At 45.3% G+C, this 21,240-nt stretch overlaps 1 protein-coding gene across 1 annotated transcript in view; it reads right to left on the bottom strand.

The window, feature by feature from the left end:
• Positions 1-21,240, bottom strand: part of LOC109245837 (protoheme IX farnesyltransferase, mitochondrial) — a 138,651-nt gene that overhangs the window by 115,364 nt on the left and 2,047 nt on the right. Inside the window, exons 2-3 of the mRNA XM_053892767.1 lie at positions 17,670-17,803; positions 15,114-15,435 (exon numbers count right to left, since the gene is read on the bottom strand). Of these exons, the coding sequence (XP_053748742.1) occupies positions 15,114-15,435; positions 17,670-17,803 (456 nt within the window). The remainder of the gene's footprint in view (positions 1-15,113; positions 15,436-17,669; positions 17,804-21,240) is intronic.

Consider the following 21,240-nt stretch of genomic DNA (forward strand, 5'->3'; position numbering starts at 1 on the left):
CACCAGGAAGCATTTGGTCTGCATTTACAGTTAGCATTCAGAAAAGGGAAATGAAATTATCTATCGAGTCTGCTTCAAAAACCAAATAAAACCTGTTTATATCTAAGTTAATAATGCAACACATTTGAATGAGATCCTAAGATTGTTCTTTCAATTAGTTTTTCCTTGAACCACCTAAGCTTTTCTACTTTGTAAGCACCCTATTTTTCGTGTTTTTTTCCCCTTCCAATAAAGAAATATTTCTTCTGAATATACTTAATAAACAACACTTTACAACCTCCGTAATTAACTAAAAACCTTTTCCATAAAACTAATGTGCATTACACTTTTAAGAAGTGGAAATCTGTGCTTAGTCAGTTAAGTGTCCGACTTCAGCTCAGGTCATGATCTCACGGTTTGTGAGTTCGAGCCCCGCGTCCGGCTCTATGCTGACAGCTCAGAGCCTGGAGCCTGCTTCGGATTCTGTGCCTCCCTCTCTCTGTGCCCCTCCCCCAACTTGCACTCTGTCTCTTTCTCAAAGATAAACAAACATTTTTAAAAAAAAAAGAGGTGGCAATCTGTCTTCTGCACAATGAGTTGGCAAGAAGGGATTGTCAGTTAAGCGGTTTTCACTAAAATAATGAAGCTTTTTCTCAGTTTCATCTCAAAATTGTTAAGTGTTGCTATCCAGACAGCATTTTATGATAAACATTTAAAATAAGGAATTAAGGGGCGCCTGGGTGGTTCAGTTGGTTGAGCTTCCGACTTCGGCTCAGGTCATGATCCTGCGGTCCGTGAGTTCAAGCCCCGCATCAGGCTCTGTGCGGACAGCTCAGAGCCTGGAGCCTGCTCTGGATTCTGTCTCCTCTCTCTGCCCCTCCCCCACTCACGCTCTGTTCTCTCAAAAATGAATAAACATTAAAAAAATTTTTTTAAATAAAGAATTAAGATTACATGTCCATCTAAGGTATAATTCTGATTTTGACAGTATCTAGTATTTATCTACATGTGAGTATTTTTTGCCACACATATGTAGCAGGTCAATAAAATGGGCCTGCTCATGTGTTCTTTGCATCTGGACCTAAATGCATAGGTATATAAAAGCATCATGATCTTCTCTTGCACTGAAAATTTTCATTTACTCCTAGTGATTAGACAGTTATGCACTAATGCTGGCTGTGTCATTATTCTAGAGCGTTCGAGACAACTTTCTAGCACAAAGAATCTTTTAGAAATACTTTTAAGATGGCCAAGAAATGGAAGCATTCTCTTACTGAATGCTGCTGTCCCTTTAAGTGAAACTGACAATCAATCACCATTTGCCAACTCTAAGAGATGATTCATTGATAATCTTTATGTTCACTACTTATCTGAAAGAAATAAAAAGAGGTCTCTTAGCTGGGGGCTAGATTAAAGCACAGCTGAGTCCTCGAGGGCCTCCGGGAGTTGGAAGGGGTACAGCTTTCACAAACTCGATGAACTTCCTGGGTAACACAGTGGGGCTACCCTCCATTCCCACAGTTACACAGAGTATAAAATACGGCAGCAGATTGAAAACATCAGCACAGCTTGGCAAAGGTGAAAGCGACACTGTAAAAAAGCACAAAGGAACCACAAGGCACAGGGGCCTGAAGTCCTCTGCTTCAGGTACAATCCTTTTCAGCCACCACGAAGCATTCAACTACTACGGTACGGTAAAATCCTCGACTGTTTGTAATTAATAGGCTAAACTCTTCCAAATCCTGTGGATGAGGGCAACAGGGTCCATTGTACTTTCTTTCCCCCACAACAAGCATCACAACAGTGTCCTGGTTAGTGCTTCAGGGGGGTGAAGGCAGAAGGGTAAGGAGGAAGGAGTTAACCTGGTGAACAGGGAAGAGGGTGAGGTTGGAAGCTTTGGAAGCAGAAGAACAAGCACAGGGTGAGAGAATGTTCTAGATAAACACCCACTCCCCCACCTAAGGGCCAAAAAAATCGCAAAGTGTAAATACGGATAAAAATGCACCCTGTACTCTCTTACTCTTGATATGTTAGCATTGCTCTTTTCCTTCTCTGCCTCCAAATTCACTCCCCCTCCCTTCTTGGGATCCACAAAATAAAGCTCTGGGGCAAACACTTTTTTTAGTACTGAAAGAGGTAACCCTGGCGCATTCTTTTAAAACTTGTTTTCGTGTTTCATGCCTTAATCTCAATAAATAAGATGCTAGCATACTTTGCTTTGAACTAGAAACCAAGCCCTTGATAAGAGCCCAAAGTGATAACCAGGCCCCTGGGCAAGTCTGACCTGCAGGGATGAGAAGCAAGGGCTTGGTCCTCCCTAGAGATTCAGAGGACACACCCTCCCGGGCGGAGGGAGATGTGTGTGGACTTGCAGGACCGACAGGACTCCCAGGTATCACGCTGATGGAGCTGTCCAGTGACCAGAGGTTGTGGGGGAAAGGAAAGGAGGACAGGGGAGAAAAGGCAGTGACAGGAGCGAGTTCAGATGAACCGGGGTAGCGGGAAGTCTCCTGATGAGAACAAAACCTTCGTTTCTGTTAGAAACGGGAAGCCAGGTAGTTTGCTGATAGCCAGCGTCAGGGTAGGGGAGAGGGCACTGAATGGGTTCTCCAGAGAGGAAGAGTTTCTCAAAGTGGGATCTGGGGACCATCAATAACCAGACGGGCTATTAAGATAGATTCCCTTCCTACAGATTGCCTTGATGGTTACAGCTTTGTAGTACAGCTTGAAGCCTGGGATTGTGATGCCTCCAGTTTTGGTTTTCTTTTTCAACGTTACTTTGGCTATTCGGGGGTCTTCTCTGGTTCCATACAAATTTTAGGACTGTTTGTTCTAGCTCCGTGAAGAATGCTGAAAGTGGCTAAAATTAACAACTCAGGAAACAACAGATCTTGGCGAGGATGCGGAGAAAGAGGAACCCTTCTGGACTATTGGTGGGATTGAAAACTGGTGCAGCCACTCTGGAAAACAGTATGAAGGTTCCTCAAAAAGTTAAAAATAGAACTACCCTACGATCCAGCAATTGCACTGCTAGGTATTTATCCAAGGGACAGAAAAACGCTGATTTGAAGGGGCACATGCACCCCAATGTTTATAGCAGCGCTATCGACAATAGCCAAAGTATGGAAAGAGCCCAAATGTCCATCGATGGATGAATGGATAAAGAGGATGTGGTATGCATACATATACATATTATAGTCTATATATATGGGTATATAGAATGGAATATTGCTCAGCAATGAAAAAGAATGAAATCTTGCATTTGCAGCAACGTGGATGGAACTGGAGGGTATTATGCTAACCGAAGTAAGTCAGCCAGAGAAAAACAGACATCATATGACTTCACTCATGTGTGGAATTTAAGATACAAAACAGATGAACATAGGGGAAGGGAAGAAAACATAAGATAAAAAGAGAGAGGGAAATAAACCATAAGAGACGCTTAAATACAGAGAAGTGAGGGTTGCTGGAGGGGAGGCGGGGGAAAGGCTAAAGGGTGATGAGTAGGAAGGAGGGCACTTGTTGGGAGGAGCACTGAGTATCATATGTAAGGGATGAATCACTGGGTTCTACTTCTGAAACCAATATGAATTTAAATAAATAAATTTTAAAAACAGAAGATGACGGGGAAAAAGTGCTGGGCACATCAGTGAACAGCCACACCCACGACAGGAAAAGGGAATGTTGAGCTGGTGAACCAGCCTTCACTTAAATACACTACATTCGAGGTGCACCCGTGTGGCGTAGTCCCAGGGAGGACTCAGTGGTGGTGTTCTGTCTTCTTCGGAAAAGCGGATAGCGGAGAGATGGGCAGCCTGACGTCCTCCTCCTAGAAGAGGATGCATCGCATAATGAGGCAGCCTGGGGGGCGCTCTGAGGACACAGTGGAGGTGGCTACCGACAGCTGACTGGGCTGGACAGACAGAAGGAGGAGGCCACGCTTCACAAGCTCCCTTGCAGCCGGAGGTAGCCAAGTTGTACGGTCCTGGCCAGCGAGACGCAAGGAGAAGCCCTAGTCCGGAGCTTTCCTTCCCAGATACAAAGGCAGAGTCTCGTAAGGAGGTTTCTGCCTTCCTACGATGTCCCCCTTCTTCATTGTGACCCCGGAGGAGTGGCAGTCACCTTGCACTCCTGAGAACAAAAGCCACAGGTGAAAAATGGCAGCCGAGGGGAGGAGCCAGGTATGTTGACAACTTCCCACAGCACAAGCTCTGGACTTCATCATTCCAGACGCCTCGAAACCAGAGAAAATAAACCCTTTATTTGAGTCACTGTTCTTCAAGTCTTCAGTTGCATGCAGCCGAGCCTGTCCGCAACTTTGTTTACTTCTTCCTCTCTCTCCTCTTCAAACTTGTCAGTAGTTTTTGCGAATGGTTGTTAGCCTCACGAAATGTGTCTTCACGTTCCTCTGGCATCAACCATGGTAGCATCTTATACTTGCAATCAATTTCATTAACATCAAACTGATTTAAAGCAATTAAATCATCTGAAAAGAGAAGAGCCTAGATACATCTGTCTGTCATCTAACTTAGAACACAGGCGAAGGCATCCTCATGGCCCACCCTTACCAGAAACCAACGGAGATGAAGGCATAAAAATAAAAACCAGAGAAAGACCTGCATTGGCAATAAATCAGGTAGAGAGGATATACCAAAACCCTCAAGAAATGTTTGTTGAATATGGTTCAGGTGAAACTAAGTTGAAGACAGTTGCTTTATTGTTTGATCGGTAAAAAAAACTGGATACCTAAGTACCAACTAACAAGGGAACAGAGAAAGATGTGAAGGGAAGGCCATCTGATGGTACTCATTATTTCTTCCTAAGGTGGAGAGGTAGAGAGCAAGGGGCAGAGGCGGGGGTGGACCATGGGCAGGATGGGCCCATTCCATGAAAAGTCCCTTCCCCATCCCAGCAGGACTATTTGAGGCAAGAAAAGTGGTCTTGACACCAAAAAGGAAGCAGGGCCTTGCCGCGACATACTTCTGAGACAAGGGCACAAACGTTTCAGAGCATCGGTCTGATGTAGCATGACACCCCCTAACACTATGTCCTGGCACAGGGGGTACTCTTCAGCCCGGCAGGCAGCAAGCACCCAAAAAAAGGCTGGGGACGGTTGAGGGAAGGGGCAGACTGCCACTAAAAACCAGACTTGGGAAGCAAGATACCGGCGCTGTGATTTCGAAAACACAGTGGAAACAACTTTCAGGGAAAATGTTCCCTTGCTGGTAGCTTGTTCCCTCTGCATCTCCTCAGGCCACAGCAACCATTAAATACAAATTTAAAAATTCCAGGAGCCCCTGGGTGGCTCAGTCGGTTAAGCATCCAACTTCGGCTCAGGTCACGATCTCACGTTTCATGGGTTCGATCCCGCAGTTGGGTTCTGTGCTAACAGCTCGGAGTCTGGAGCCTGCTTTGGATTCTGTGTCTCCCTCTCTCTGCCCCTGCCCCCGCTCAAGTTCTGTCTCTGTCTGTCTCTCTCTCAAAAATAATAAACATTAAAAAACAAAAACCTCCAGAGCCATTCTTCACCCATCAAATAGGTCGAGTTTAGTTGAAAAAGCATATTTTGGGGGCACTTGGGTGGCTCAGTTCGTTAAGCATCTGACTCTTGATTTCCGCTCAGGTCATGATCTCATGGTTCGTGGGTTCAAGCCCCACACAGGGCTCTGGTGCTGACAGTGGGAGCCTGTTTGGGATTCTTTCTCTCCCTCCCTCTCTGCCCCTCCCGACACCCTCTCTCTCAAAATAAATAAATAAACTTTAAAAGAAGGAAAATAAGGGGCGCCTGGGTGGCTGAGTTTGTTGAACACCCGACTTCAGCTCCAATCATGGTCTCGCAGTTTGTGAGTTCGAGCCCCACACCGGGCTTGCTGCTGCCAGGGCAGAGCCGGCTTTCGATCCTCTGTCCCCTCCCTCTGCCACCCCTCTCCCACTCATGTTCCTTCTCATCCTCTCTCTCAAAAAGGAGCAAACATTTTTAAAAAATTTTTTTAAATAATAAATTTAAAAAATAAAATAAAAAATAGAAGTTAGTTACTAAGCATATAATTATTAAGGTAATTACGTGAAGATATAAATGAAAGTTCAGGAATATAATTCTAGTCAATCAATATTTTTAGGAAAATGGGAAAGGCTGCTTACACAGAGCTGAAGACTGCAGTAAGCTGACTTTTAAAAACGACACAAGCAATGTAAAATGAAATTGCATCCTCCATTCTTGTTGCTTTTCTTTTAATAAGAGGCATTCTAGACTCCAGGGGGGAAAAATGCATACATTGATAGACTGTAGTTTGTATCAGTCCCGTCGACAGGATCACCTATTGGTTCTAACAATCTATTTTCGTGTTCTGGTCTCAGAAAGCACGTTGTAGCTTTTCAGCACAGATGTTATTCGGGGGGGGAAAAAAAAAGCCTGGCTTTTTATTGACCTATATTAAGTATAAACTCAGCTGAGTCACCAAAGCCTCTTGTGATCCTAACCCAAATAAAATCTCTTCAACCCAGTGTGGTCCTTGCAACAAACTCCAAAAACATATTGTAAATAGCTCAGCTGGCAAGAGGAACTCAAGGGAGACATATTATTACTTCTTTATAAATTCAGTCTTACTTCCTTTCATACAAAAAATAAATAAATAAAAGACTAAAAAAATAAAAAAAAATAAAAAATAAAAAAACCTTTAAATAGTGCACCATTTACCAGCAAACATTTGGCTCAGATGCTGGCATAAGGGTCAAGGGATCCTACTCTCCTACAAACAAAATAGAAGTATGATCAGTATGTGGCCCTTCACTTATTCTATAGTTAATTATCCTTGGTATATTACAGCTATAAACAAAGAGAGGCAAAGAAAGACTAGTTCTATAACGGTGATCGCTGACTTTCAGATATTTCTGTCTCGGCTATCATTAGCTATAAATGAATGGCCCAAGATGTTAAGAGTCCGAAAGAAATCAATTGATAGATACCAGGGAGTTTCTTAAAGAAAAAAAAAAAAAATCCTGCTGACTCCAAGACATGTGTGAATTCAAGTAATAAACTAAATGGGGAGGTGAAAGGTCAAAGAAGAGGGTAGGGGTCACCCAAAGGGTGCCGCCTCTTTAAATGGAATAAGCAGAAGGAAATGACTTTAATTCAATTAGCTTGTCCAGAAACCTGGGGCATGGAATACATAACACGATACGAGGGGAAATTTACTGCCCTGGGACTCCTCCATCTGTGGTTCCAGGGGACGCTGCTGCTCCCTTTCTCCTCGGTGCATCTTGCTTTTGCATACATCTCTTGTGTGGTCCAGATCCTGCCCCAGCTGGCTTTTCCTGCTGCCAGCGGTCGCGAGGGCCGCTCTGGCTCTCACGACGTGAGTGCTCCCCACATCCAGCCAGACCGCTGGCTCTGGGATCGCCACTCTTCCTGCACAACACCTACTTCACTTGCTCGAAGGGTGGTCCGGGACCACCTGCGTCAGATCATCTGGCGTGCTTGTCAAAAATGCAGATCTCTGGGTCCTGTCCCAGGCCTGCAGGATCTGAATCCCCGGGGAAGGCGGCCAGGAAGTGTCGTCTGAACACGTGGGCCGTGTATGCTCGTTAGCACGCTGACACGTGGGAACCAATGAGTCAACGCACGCTATATAACGCACTACGTACTACTGAATGAGTAATTCAATCACTGCTTTAGATTTCGGTCACTGGGTTTTAAATAGCAAACCCTACATCTGGAATGCCTATTCAGATATGCGACGCTGTGAGGTACGCAAAAGGAAGAGCGCACAGGGAGAGCCAGGATGAAGGAAAGAAGGTGTGGCCTCCCACCCAAAAGACTGACCCTAAACCAATCATCATGCTTTCCCATCCGTTCCTAAAGAAGTGAGCACTATGAAAATAAACTTTAAGGAATTGTTTTAAATTAATCATTTCAAGTACCTCATTTAAGACTCTAAGAGGAAATGCTAGTAATTATGTCCTGAGTTAGCAGTCATTGAACACAGACTTCCTGATGGCCAAATAAGACAGCTCTTTCTAGCCAGCCATCTTAGCAGACCTCTAGCATTTAAAAGTGTTGATGTCGGGGCGCTTGGGTGGCTCAGTCACTTAAACGTCTGACTTCCAGTTCAGGTCATGATCTCATGGTTGGTGAGTTCGAGCCCCTCGTCAGGGTCTCTGCTGTCAGTGCAGAACCTGCTTCAGATCCTCTGTCCCCCCCTCCCCGCCCCCTACCCCACTTGTGCACATGCTCTCTCTCTCTCTCTCTCTCTCTCAAAAATAAACATTGAAAAGTGTTGATCTCTTTCTTGGGGTGCCTGGCTGGCTCAGTTGGGACAGCACGCACCTCTTGATCTCAGCGTTGTGAGTTCAAGCCCCACGTTGGGAGTGGAGCCTACTTTAAAAAAAAATTAAAAAAAAAAAAAAAGCGTTCATCGCTTCCTTTATGAGCCGTGTCTTCTCTTGGCTTCTGCGACTAAGCCCTTTCCTGTTTCCCTTCCTCTGATTGTTTAGTTCCTTGCAGGCTCCGTTAACACGCTCTACCCAATCCTTAAAAGGGGATGCACCCCAAACGTCCTTGGCTTTCTTCTCTGGTCAGGACATGCTGCCCGCCGACCACTGTCCTCACTGCCGCGGTTTCGTGGCCACTCCACGCTGTGGACCCTTCAGTCTTGCAGCCCCGTGTCCTAACCGGGCTCCCGTCCTCCACAGCCACCTGTCCACTGAGGACATGCCAGTGGAGACTCAAAATCCACGACTGCAAACCTGAACTCACCCTCTTCCCCCTCCAACCTGTCTCTTCCTTCAGGATTCACACTCCCCAGCTCCATATCACCGTGTATCCCTCCCAGAAAGGGGGCAGCTTTTCGAGAGCAGGGACGGCAAACCCACACTCAAATGCCCAGGTAACAAATTTACCTTTTACTTGAGAAAAAAGTAGAGCTCTTCTATGTAGTTTACAAATTTTGTCTCATTTAATACTCACGGCAACGCTCTGAAGTAGGTATCGTTATCTCTAGTTTACAGGTCGGTAAATTGAGGCACGGGGTGTTGTAGTTTTGGTTTTGTTTTGTTTTTTAAATGGACCTTGTTCAATGTCGCTCCACTAGTAAGAGCCAAGATTCGGACACAGGGACTCCAGCCCGGAGGTCAGTGCACTGTGCTCTCTCTGAGAGAACAGAGTTGGGTGAATGAAAATACAGAGCACAGGGCCCAGAGAATTGCAGAATGTTTGCTTCGAGGCAACCAAACTCTTCGCGGCTCTGCGTCTTAAACTTTTATTTTAGGTCTCCACAGCACTCCCCCACCTCTACATAAGGTTCTGTTCATTCTGTTTCTTCAGTCCCTCTCTCTCTCTCCCTCTGCCGAACCACAGCCTTAGTTCAGCCCAAATCATGTCTCAGTTGACTGCCACTGATTTGCAGGCCACCATTCTTTTTTTTTTTTTTAAGTGTATTTATTTATTTTGAGAGAGAGAAAGAGAGAGAGAGAGAGAGAGAGAGAGAGAGAGAGAGAGGGAGAGAGAGAGAGAATCCCAAGCAGGCTCCACATTGCCAGTGCAGAGCCCAATGTGGGGGTTGATCTCAAGAACCGCGAGATCATGACCTGAGCCGAAGTCGGACACTTAACCGACTTGAGTCACCCAGGCGCCACTGTTGGCCATCATTCTTGCCTCTCACTGGCCTGTGCTCGATAGCCGTGGTCAGCAAGGTTTTTTCTCTAAAGGGCCTGATAGGAAAAGTTTCAGGTTTTCCAGGTCATAAGTTTTCTATCACAAATACATAGCTCTGCCAACACAGCATGATGTCAGCATAGAACAAATGGGTGTGGCTGTGTTCCAATAAAACTTTATTTACAAAAACAAGCAACTCTTGCTCAGTGATATCACTACCACAGTTCTCATAAACAATCTTACTCCTTATATGGAACTAAATTCAACATGGTCCCCAAACCTTAGAGAATGTGGTAAAAATAGAAAAGTAAAGTACCGGGTAAAGTAAAAAGTAAAGTAAAAAACATGAGTGAATGCTTTTATAACCACAGGGCAGAAAAAAATATCTAAGCATTAAAAAAACAAAACAAAAAAAGTAATAAAGTTGAATACATAAAAGTTAAACACCTCAGTGGGGAAAAATAAAACAAAACATCACAAAAAATGTCAGTAAGAAATGACTAAGGAGATAAGAAACAAAGAATAGAAGAAAAAATACAAATGATCAAAATAGAGGAAAAGGTGTTAAATCCCATCAGGACGTAAAGTATGAAACTTAATACACACAAAAATCTTTTTCAGTTATCCTGTAGGCAAAACTGGTAAAGACTGCTTTATGTACAAGCACAGAATACAGATGGAATCAGATTCCCACACACTATTACAGGGCATATAAATTATACTGTCCTTTGCAAGGAACCAACCGGTAGATTTATCAAAACTAAAAAGTTTAAAGCTAGCACTTACATTTCAAAACACTCATCCTCAAACAGACTCACACAAATTATCCAAAGACTTATGAACATAAAAATTAACCACAGGGGTGCCTGCGTGGCTCAGTTAGTTGAGCGTCCAATTCTGGATTTCCACTCAGAATCTCATGGTCCTGATCTCGTGTCATGGTTCATGGGATCGAGCCCCACGTCAGGCTCTGCACTGACAGTGTGGAGCCTGCTTGGGATGCTCTCTTCCTCTCTCTCTATCCCTCCCCCTGCTCGCACGTGTGCATGCTCTGTCTCTCAAAATAAATAAACACTAAAAAAAAAGTTAGCGACAGATTTGCTTTTAATAGAAAAAACTGGAAACACCCTACATGTTTATTGGTAGAGGGTTAGTTAAGCAAATAATGGCAGTTCTGCATAATGGAATAGTAGGCAGCAATAAATACTTTAAGGAAAGCTACAAAGCTAAGAGAAAGTGGCAAGTTGCAGAACTGTGTATATGTGTGTATGTGTGATGATCCTATTTCCATAAAATGTACAACGATAGGGCCTCCTGGGTGGCTAGTCGGTTTAGCATCCGACTTCAACTCTGGTCACGATCTCGCGATTCGTTGAGTTCGAGCCCCGCGTCGGGCTCTGTGCTGACAGCTCAGAGCCTGCAGCCTGCTCGGATTCCGTGTCTCCCTGTCTCTCTGCCCCTCTCCTGCTCGCACTCTGTCTCTCTCTCTCAAAAATAAAAAAACATTAAAAAAAATTTTTTTTAAATGTACAACCATACCTATCAGTTCAGATCTGCATACTTGTACACACACAGGAGGCTACATTTCAAGCAGGGGTTTTATCTAGAATGGACTAAAGGGTACTTTTTCAGTTTTAGATACATGCTTCTGTATTATTTGAATTTCTGTTGTAATAAGCTTGTAATAGCTGAGAAATAATTAAGCCACTTAAAAAAAAACACGAGACAAAACACAAAGTGATTGTATGTTCCTCCAAAGAACTTTCCAGAACTTCCCGCAGCTGAGATATAGGAGCCAAACTCCTTAGCGTGAAATGCACGTCAGCATGGCAACACGGCCCTGCCTAACCCTTCAAACTTTCAGTGAGTGTCTCTTCTGTGTCACATACAATTGTACTGCATTCCTCATAATATCCCCAGTTTTCAGAATATCCCAGGATGTACCCAACTTCTTTGCCTTTGCAAGGCCTTCTCCCTCTGTTTACAATCCTTGGCCTTCAGTATCTCTTAAACACCCCTTCACTTCAACCCCCTTCACAGGCAGAAACAATCCCTCCTCTGGGTCCCCCCTCTGCCTTAAGACACAGCTGCCATTAACATTATAATACAGGGGCGCCTGGGTGGCTCAGGTCATGATCTCGCGGTCCGTGAGTTCGAGCCCCGCGTCGGGCTCTGTGCTGACAGCTCAGAGCCTGGAGCCTGTTTCAGATTCTGTGTCTCCCTCTCTCTGACCCTCCCCCGTTCATGCTCTGTCTCTCTCTGTCTCAAAAATAAATAAACGTTAAAAAAAAAAAATTAAAAAACAAAACAAAACAAAAAAAAACCATTATAATACAGCACCCATTAATACTGATTTCCCTAAGCATGGGTACGGTAAAATAACAGTATTAATAATTGCTAATTAAGTGCCTAAAAGGTGTTGGGCATGCTGGTCTCATTTAATCCTCATGATGAGGCCATAAAGTGAGCACCAGTCTCTCCATTTTACAGATAAAGAAACTATGGCGTTCCAAGGTGAAGTCAATTACCCAAGGTCACAAAGGTTAACCAAAAGTTCTGGGTTCGAAACGCAGATGTATCTGACCACCGTGGTTTTATTTTTATACACGTGCAGACCCACAAAGTCTCCCCCACCAGACTATTAGCTTCTCTGTGAGGACAGATGTCCTGTATCTCTGTATCTTTAGCACCTAGCGCAAAGGTACATCGTAGACGCCCCGCAAATACCGAAGGAGAGGCAGGCCCTTAGTATTAGCACCATCGAGTTCCACCCCCTTGCTGATGCAGGAGTCCCCTCTCCAACTTCTCTCACACATGATCTGCTTCCGTGTGGATGGTTCCGAGGACGAGGACCGCCGCCTTTGGAGGCAGCCCGTTTCACACCCGATCGTTCTCCTGCGAGCTCTCCCTCACGCTGCTGGCATGTGCAGTCCCTCCGTTCTGCCCCCTCAACTGTAAATCAGCAGCACTGCTCCTTTAAATCAAAGGCGCTACAGACACTGGAAGACACTGGATAGGTGTCTTCATTCTCCTTTCCCTCATCCGCGTTCTCCCTCCTCCCTTCTCTCTCCCAAGAAAAACCACCCCCTGCCCCAAGTGACAGGGTTTCCAGCCCCCCTCTTCCTTGCACTTGCCCTCCTCTGGACAACTTCAATTTGTTAATTTCCCTCCTACAATCAAGTCCTTATAAATGAGAAGCACTGTATGCAGAGAGCTACGTACTCAACAAGATGGCACGATGTCTGCCCGCAGACATCTTAGGGGAAATATAACATACATTAAATAGACAATCAGACGTCTACCTGTCATCATTTGGAAACTAACCTTCAAGGTGCTCCCATGCGTCGGGCATGCCGTTGGGTACTCTGAATGCACCATGTGATTTAACTCTGATGATCATTGTTCCTGCTCTACACGAAGAAGTCTCAACAAGGCTGAGAAACGGCCCAAAGGCTCACTTGACTCGTAAACGACCTCGCCAGGATCTGAACTCCACTCTGCTGGACTTCAAAGCCATATTCCAAGTTTTGGGAAGGGAGACTCGGGCCGAGAGCAGGCAAGACAAGGCTTAATGGAAAAGCCTTGAAAGGCGCTAACTGGACACAAGAGGGGCAGGAGGAACGGGTACGGTGGGTGTAAGGACCAGCTAGCTAATGGGCAGGACAGGGTGAGGGGAAAAAGTCTGCTTATGGGGAAGAGTTTAATCATTCCTCTCGGGTCTGGTAGAGCTGAGGCGGGAGGCCATACGGAAGGACTGCAGGCTCTTGCGTAGGATAGGAATACACAAGGGCAGTGTTTTAGGAAAGTGGGTCTGGCAGAAGAAGAGAGGCAGAGATCACAGCCAGGAGCTCCTGCAGTAACCGCAGACATCTTATGTTTTGGACCTCAGCTAGGACGGCAGCTTCAGAAAATCGGATGAGAAATCTCACGGGCGTTACAAAAGACTCCTCTGCTAACAGTTGGATGTCAGACTAGAGATGAAGGGAGATTGTGCAGCCAAGACTCAAGAACGATTCTAAGGTTTCTGGTCTGGGGGAAGCAAAGAATGCTGCTATTACTGCCCGAAATGGGACAGAGAGAGAGAGAGAGAGACAGAGAGAGAGAAGTGATTTGCAGGATTAGAGGGGGATACTGATGTGGGCACGTTCAGCGATGGTGCACACAACGCAAGAAGTTCTTGCTGGTGGCGGAGGTCAGTTCCGCTGCCTTCAGACTGGGAGGACACATTTTTGGGGTGACATCCTCATGATCGCTTTCGGGAGTCATTCTTACCATGGCAGCACCGATATGCCACTTACATAAATGACGAAAGCAACCTTCGGTGAAATGTGATGATTCCTTGGCTCAGCTTCTGGAAAGTACTAAGGCATGTTTGCGAGGAGGCCCCTGGAATCAGTCTGTTTTAGAGCTACACTGGGTAAGTCTTACGGTGACTCTTCAGCTCTTCCCGTCAAACTCCCTATGCCTACTTTCCATCCCGCACCCCCCCCCCCCCCAAAAAGGATTTTCTTTAAGTGACCTCGGTCACTGAGGAAAGAAGTTTGCCTCCTTTCACCTTGGATTTCAGGCTCAACTCTCCTGAAACACACACACCACCGCCACCCCCGCTTTCCCTGGTTTTCTCTACTCTCAAAAGCCTCTCTGTCTCATCTGTTCGTTTCTCCATTTTGACTCTGTAACATTACTTCCCACTTCTCTCCTCAAAGAGTACCTGGTTTAACTTTATGATTCGCCCGTTATACTTCTCCCTATGCTCGTCCAAGAGGAGAGACCGTGTCTTCAAGCTGCAGGATGACCCAGACCCCGCCTTCTACACAGGGTTAGCCCACAATAAACTACTTTTACGCTTAGCTACGAGACGGGATGCCAACAATGAAGCTTCGCCTGACTCACTGGTGGCTGCTGACAACCAACTGACACGATTACGGGTTAATACCCAACGCGTACGGTAAAATTTGGTACCGTTTGCTAGACTTAGGCAACGAAAATCCGGTTCCAGACCTGTTTCTCAGAGAAGCGCGCTAAATCTCCGCATGCCTGGGACAATCCCAGAGGCCCTACAAGAAGCAAAACCCAGAAGTGAGCTCGGAGTCTCCTGGTGGCCACCGCAGGTTTGCTGCGTACCAAGCACAGGCGTGCAGGCATTTTCGTTTCCAGGCCTCAACCAGAACTCATTATCCCACTGCAGCTTTAAAGGACAGCAGGTGTAAAAACGCAAAAGATGAGAAATATGCAGGACAGGCATTGTACTTTAATTGCAAATAAGAGACTAGTTTCAGTACCACGCGTTTGGTGCGAAACCATTTACAGTTCCGTGTAAACGGAATTTGGAAAACTTGGTTTTAAATCTCAATTACGCCGAAGAGAGCAAAAACCACCAATGGAGGATCAGCAGTTTGAAGATATTCCTTTGGGGGCGGCGGCATCTGACTACAAGTAAGGCTTTAAGCAAGAATCTGACGATACGGGAAAAGCAACGCACCTGTGAGTTTGATTTTGGACAGCCGAGCCAAGACTCCTGGCAAATCATCCAGATGGAGTTTCATCTCTTTCCACTGCTTTTCATCCTTGGTCTCTCTCCCCACATCGAGTGAGCCCTCAATTACGGAGGCCGATTCCAGTTCCAGCAGTTCTTTGTCATTGGGCTTTCTGGATAAAGGTAGGTGGGGGGGTGGAAGAGGTCTCATTGCACAGGTCTCTGCTTTGGCCTGAGCCAAAGAGCTTCTCTCAAGGAAAGGGGACGCTGTGGGTTCTGGCTTCCGTTTTACTTGCTGGTTGAGGCTTCTGTTCAGTTGTGTGACATACTAAATGAAAAAAGTACACGTTACTATCAACCCAAGGCCCCAAAGGCTCTTAGACGGTTGTTTGGTAACACCGTCCGTCAGTCTGATACTGGACTTGAGAGATTTTCCTCAACCGTTGTAAACGCATGCTGAATCAATGAATGCTAGAATGTCTTCTACAAGGAAATCTCTATGCTAAGAGGTATAGAGACTATGATGCCTCAGCAGCCATTTTTAATTCTATGGTTTAGAAAGTCCTAGAAATTTTAAGTTCCTTGAAAGAAAAATTTATTTCTTATTCATACCCTCCAGCATTTTCCTCAACACAGTACCGCAAGCTGGAGGTTAAACGTCCAATACGGTGAAAAAGTTTTCTATCATTGAGAGCCCAAGTCAAACCTACTGTCGACTTTCAATGTTCATAGGTAAACAGAGAGGGGCTCAGCGGTGGGGTAGAATTCAGGACTAAGTGACATTAAAGCGCTGTGTATGTGGGAAGAACACGAGTTGTAGAGTCCAACAATCTCTCCTGCTTACCAGTGAAAAGTAGTAACTACTACTAACATAGTAGGGCCCTTTCTGGTTTTATAGAATACATATCTTTACAGTTTATAAATTGTGTATCTTATTTAAGCTTCCAAAAGGCTATTTAAGAAAATGGATCACGGGGGTGCCTGGGTGGCACAGTTGGTTAAGCGTCTGACTTCAGCTCAGATGGTAATCTTGCAGTTCATGAGTTCGAGCCCCACATCAGTCTCTGTGCTAACAGCTCAGAGCCTGGAGCCTGGAGCCCGACTCTATGTTTCCCTCTCTCTCTGCCCCTCCCCGACTTGCGCGCTCGCTCTCTCTCTCTCTCTCTCTCTCTCTCAAAATTAAATTTAAAAAAACATTTTAAAAAAAGAAAAAAAAAAGAAAATGGATCATGATCATTATTATCTCTTTCTTTAACTTACACAAGAGAAAACCAAAGCTCAGAAATAAAGTGACAGAGTCAGTGGCGAGTTAGTTGTATGTGTCCCTGGTACCTGGACCCACCTATTCTGATAACCAGTTAAGTGATTTTCAGTTACATCACAAAGACTTGAAATGACATACACTAGTCCTAGAAAGGAATGAAAACTCATGAATGAACAAGAGTTGTGTTTATATAAAAAAAGGCATTATACACATGCTTCTAAATATCCGTTATCCTTGATCCCCAACTTAAGAAATCTAAACGTCTCTGGAAATGTAAATCTCTTGTCAAAATAATGTTTCATTAAGATTTTGTTACTTTTAAGTTTTAAGGTGGCCGTTCTAAGTTAAAAAAGATGAGAGAAGTATCAAATCAGACTTTAGAGGATGAATTTGCTAACTGTTCATACCTGTGTCATAATTATGAGTTTTCAGCTCTCATTTCTCCATTCTGTACTTTTCTATTTGAGAAAATGGCAGATGTCCTCACTGGTAATTAGGAGTAAGTTACCCTGTGGCCCACGAGATTGTGGAACCAACAACCCAGAGGCCAGAGATGTATGAGCAAAGCTCACCATAAAGTCCCTAGCAAATGACAAGATCTCAGTTTGCTTGAGTCTACTCAGAAGTGGCTGCATTTCCAAGACTTTTGGATGCAAGGCTGATGCGGGAACACAGGTCACACTGGTAAAGAAATTATTTCTACGTTTCTGATACATTCACAGAACCTTAAAAGAATTTAACGTTTTTTTTTTGTTTTTGTTTTTTTTTATTTATTTTTGAGACAGGGAGAGACAGAGCATGAACAGGGGAGGGTCAGAGAGAGGGAGACACAGAATCTGAAACAGGCTCCAGGCTCTGAGCTGTCAGCACAGAGCCTGACGCGGGGCTCGAACTCACGGACCGTGAGATCATGACCTGAGCCGAAGTCGGACGCTTAACCGACTGAGCCACCCAGGCGCCCCAACCTTAAAAGAATTTAAAGAGATGTATGATAACGGTTCAGCTTTTCCTAATTTTACCCTAGGTGAAATATGCCAGAAGTTTCCAATCTTTCTCCAAACTTTATCAATAAGTTCACGATCATACTTTTAGCCTCGGACACCAGGGTTATTCTGGTTTCAATTAATAATCAGAACAAGGAATTGAAGTTTTGGATAAACTCGAGAGGACACTAAATAAAAATCTTTTTCAAGCAGCACTTCTTAAGGCTCTTCTGATAACAGGAATGTCTCAAATTCCCTCCTACAAAGAAAGAAAAGGCAAATAGCAGCAGAGTGGGGGTGTGCTTCTGAACATACCATGCGCCTGAGGAAGGTGAAGTGTTGAAATGTCATCCACTGCTTACGGACGCTCCTGAAAAGATGCATGAACTCGCGAGGGGATTCCTGCATAGCTCTTCCTTCCAGATACCAGACACATCCTCCCACCCAACCTGTAACACAGAAAAGGGGAAAACAATGCTCCCATGATTAGTGCTCCTCACCAAATGCTGACGGCACCTACCCGGAAGCCAAGCCGGCCACCGCGGTAAGCAACGCTTGCGTGATGGGTCAGACCTCTGATCGGGTTTGCCAATCACTGCAGTGGTTCACCAAGGCAGCGTAATTCTTCAGCAGGGACGGGAAATTTTCCATTTGGGGATCGTTACGCTTTTAGTATATTAAATGCTGTAATGCCCGCACTGTTGATCTTTTTGAGAAAATATAAATAAACAAGTCAGTCACTTTTAAATTTTTTTTTTTTTTCAACGTTTTTTATTTATTTTTGGGACAGAGAGAGACAGAGCATGAACGGGGGAGGGGCAGAGAGAGAGGGAGACACAGAATCGGAAACAGGCTCCAGGCTCCGAGCCATCAGCCCAGAGCCCGACGCGGGGCTCGAACTCACGGACCGCGAGATCGTGACCTGGCTGAAGTCGGACGCTTAACCGACTGCGCCACCCAGGCGCCCCAAGTCAGTCACTTTTAAAACAGAGGCACCTGGGTCGTTCAGTTGGTTAAGTGTCCGACTCTTGATCTCGGCTCAGGTCAGGATCTCACAGTTCGTGGGATCGAGCCCTGCGTTGGGCTCTGTGCTGACAGTGCAGAGCCTGCTTGCGATTCTCTCTCCCCCTTCCTCTCAAATAAACTTCAAAGAACATGTTTTAAAATGGCAGAAAATGAGAGACAGTTTTTCTCCGTAACAATAAACTGGTAAATACATTTCAGATTAATATTTTGGCCACGTTGGGGAAAACGAATAACCAAAAGGAAGGTGAAACAGTCCTCAGTGAAATGGGGCTCTATCAATCATGTCAGAAAGAAGCAAACCAGGGGCGCCTGGGTGGCTCAGTTGGTTGAGTGTCTGACTTCGGTTCGGGTCATGATCTCAGTTTGTGGGTTCGAGCCCTGCATCGGGCTCTGCGCTGACAGCTCGGAGCCTGGAGCCTGCTTCAGATTCTGTGTCTCCCTCTCTCTCTGTCCCTCCCTGCTCACACTCTGTTTTTCTCCCTCTCAAAAATAAATAAACATTAAAAAAATTTTTTTTAATTTAAAAAAAAAAAAAAAGAAGCAAAACAGCTGTGTCTGAATTTGGCTTTTAATCAAACCATACCTCCTCCCAAATAACAAATCCAATGCTTCTGTGTAAGGCCATGGAAGGGGAGGGTTTTATCACTTCCACGACACTAAATATTTCCGGTTCTCCCCCACCTTCACCCGTTGCTTCTCAGCGTTTTGTGCCATCGCGTCTTGCTGTGGGTGGCCGATTCAAGACAAGCGTGCCCCACTGCGGATTGTCCCTGAGCAGTTCCAGGGTAACGTCTAATCTTCAACTCATTTCTAGGGTCCTCATGCCTACTTTCCACTGCTGTCTCAGTATCTCGACATGGATGGGTTGTAACAGATAGGGTTTCTTCTGGAAGCCCAGGACAGACCTTACTGGCCTAGACGTGTGTGTGTAACTCCTTACTCTCCTCTAGGCACACCACACGTTTCACAATTTGCCCATCTTTGTCGACGTTTCCCTGCTTTTGGTGTCTTGCCTCTGCTCTCTGCCTGTCAAATTTTCAGAGCCTCTTTTCTTTTCGACTACTCTGGCACATTAAACTCTTTTCAGTGGCGCTTCTTACCGGAAACTTTCCATGTGTCTCCGCCATCTTATTTGGGGGTTCCTTGACGGCAGGGGTTCCCCTTTACTCACCTCTGCTCCGAGAGCTCAGCAGAGTGCTCTCTATACAATGACGAGATAACGTCTGATGACTGGATTTCCTACGTGACCTACGGGGACTGTGGGTAGCAGCATCACTGCCCCTCAGAACACATGGCAATTATCTTAGACTGGAGATGTCACTTCTTCACTGAAATCAGACTCTCCGACCTCGGTGAATTATGAAATACTTATTTTCCATACGTGTGAGTGTGCGTTGCCTGCATATGCACACAGGAGGGGGAGAGCGACACTGAAATCAGTCCTCTGAAATTTCCTTTCAAATGAGTCCTCTGATAGTCAAGGGCTCGTTTTGTGTTTTTTAATTGGAGGGTGTATAATTTTCCTTTCATTGCCTTGATACTGTTCTTTGGGAAGATAGGACTTAAAAATTTTTTTTAATGTTTATTTTTGGGAGAGAGACAGAGACAGAGAATGAACGGGGGAGGGGCAGAGAGTGAGGGAGACACAGAATCAGAAGGAGGCTCCAGTCTCTGAGCTGTCAGCACAGAGCCCGACACGGGGCTCGAACTCACGAACCATGAGATCATGACCTGAGCTGAAGTCAGACACTTAACCGACTGAGCCACCCAGGCGCCCCGGGAAGATAGGATTTTAAAACAAGTTCTGAGGTCATTTGGTCCAATGAGAAGTACAAGTTGTTGGGAAGGAAAGAACCATCCTGGAAAATATCTGTCAAGGTTAAATGTGTCAAACCTAGATTTTCCAGAATAGTAGTAAGAAAAAAAAAAAAACAACAGCTAGGAAACCTCACGTTTAAATGATGAAAACACTTCATTCGGTCAAAACGTGTTGTATTTCTATGCATCAGTGCCTAGAGACTGAAAGACATTTCAGTCCTACTTAAGCAAATATAGGTTTGAAGGTCCACAGAGCTTACGATACTTAACATTAAAAATCTGCAAACACGTGCCCATATCCACTATTCGCACCAATACTGAGTCACGACGGTAGAGCTTTTCTTTTTGTGGGGAGGAGGAGGGAGGGAGGGAGAGAGAGAGAGAGAGAGAGAGACAGAGACAGAGAGAGAGAGAGAGAGAGAGAGCAGGTCTGTGCATGCACGAGGCTGGGGGTGGGGTGGTGGAGAGAGAGAACCTTAAGCAGGCTCCGCGTTCAGCACAGAACCTGACACCGGGCTCGATCCCACAACCGTGAGATCATGACCTTAGCTAAAGTCAAGAGTCAGACGCCCAACCGACTGAGTCACCCAGGCGCCCCCATGAGGGTAGAGCTTTTAAAATGTGGTGCACACACACGCACAACTGAAAGGTCCTGAATTTCTTGTAATGGCTACAAAACACTTTGAATTTTCAGAAGCAAAAGCAGACATAACCATTAGATGCCTAATATAATCCCCCTCTTCCTTTCTGCCACCCTTTCCAACCACGTTGCTTCCATGTATCAGGCTCTCGTAACGACCTTCCCACTGGAACATTAGCAGGTTGTGTACTTCTTCCTGGCAGATTTTCTGGCAACTGTGCTCATGGGCTCAGGAAGCTAAACTGTCTATTAATTCCTCTCATACCAGCTTTGAAAAGACTGAGCCAGCAACAAAGCACGGGAACCACACGCGGCCCACTTACGGGAACTGGGGAACTCTGAGCGGTTAAGTGAGATTGTTCTCTAAGAAGCGGAAAGTACAGAACTGACAGGCAGAAAAGC

This window comes from Panthera pardus, unplaced genomic scaffold (assembly GCF_024362965.1).
Source record: "Panthera pardus isolate Hobbes unplaced genomic scaffold, ASM2436296v1 HiC_scaffold_3, whole genome shotgun sequence".
NCBI classification, from domain to species: Eukaryota; Metazoa; Chordata; class Mammalia; order Carnivora; family Felidae; genus Panthera; species Panthera pardus.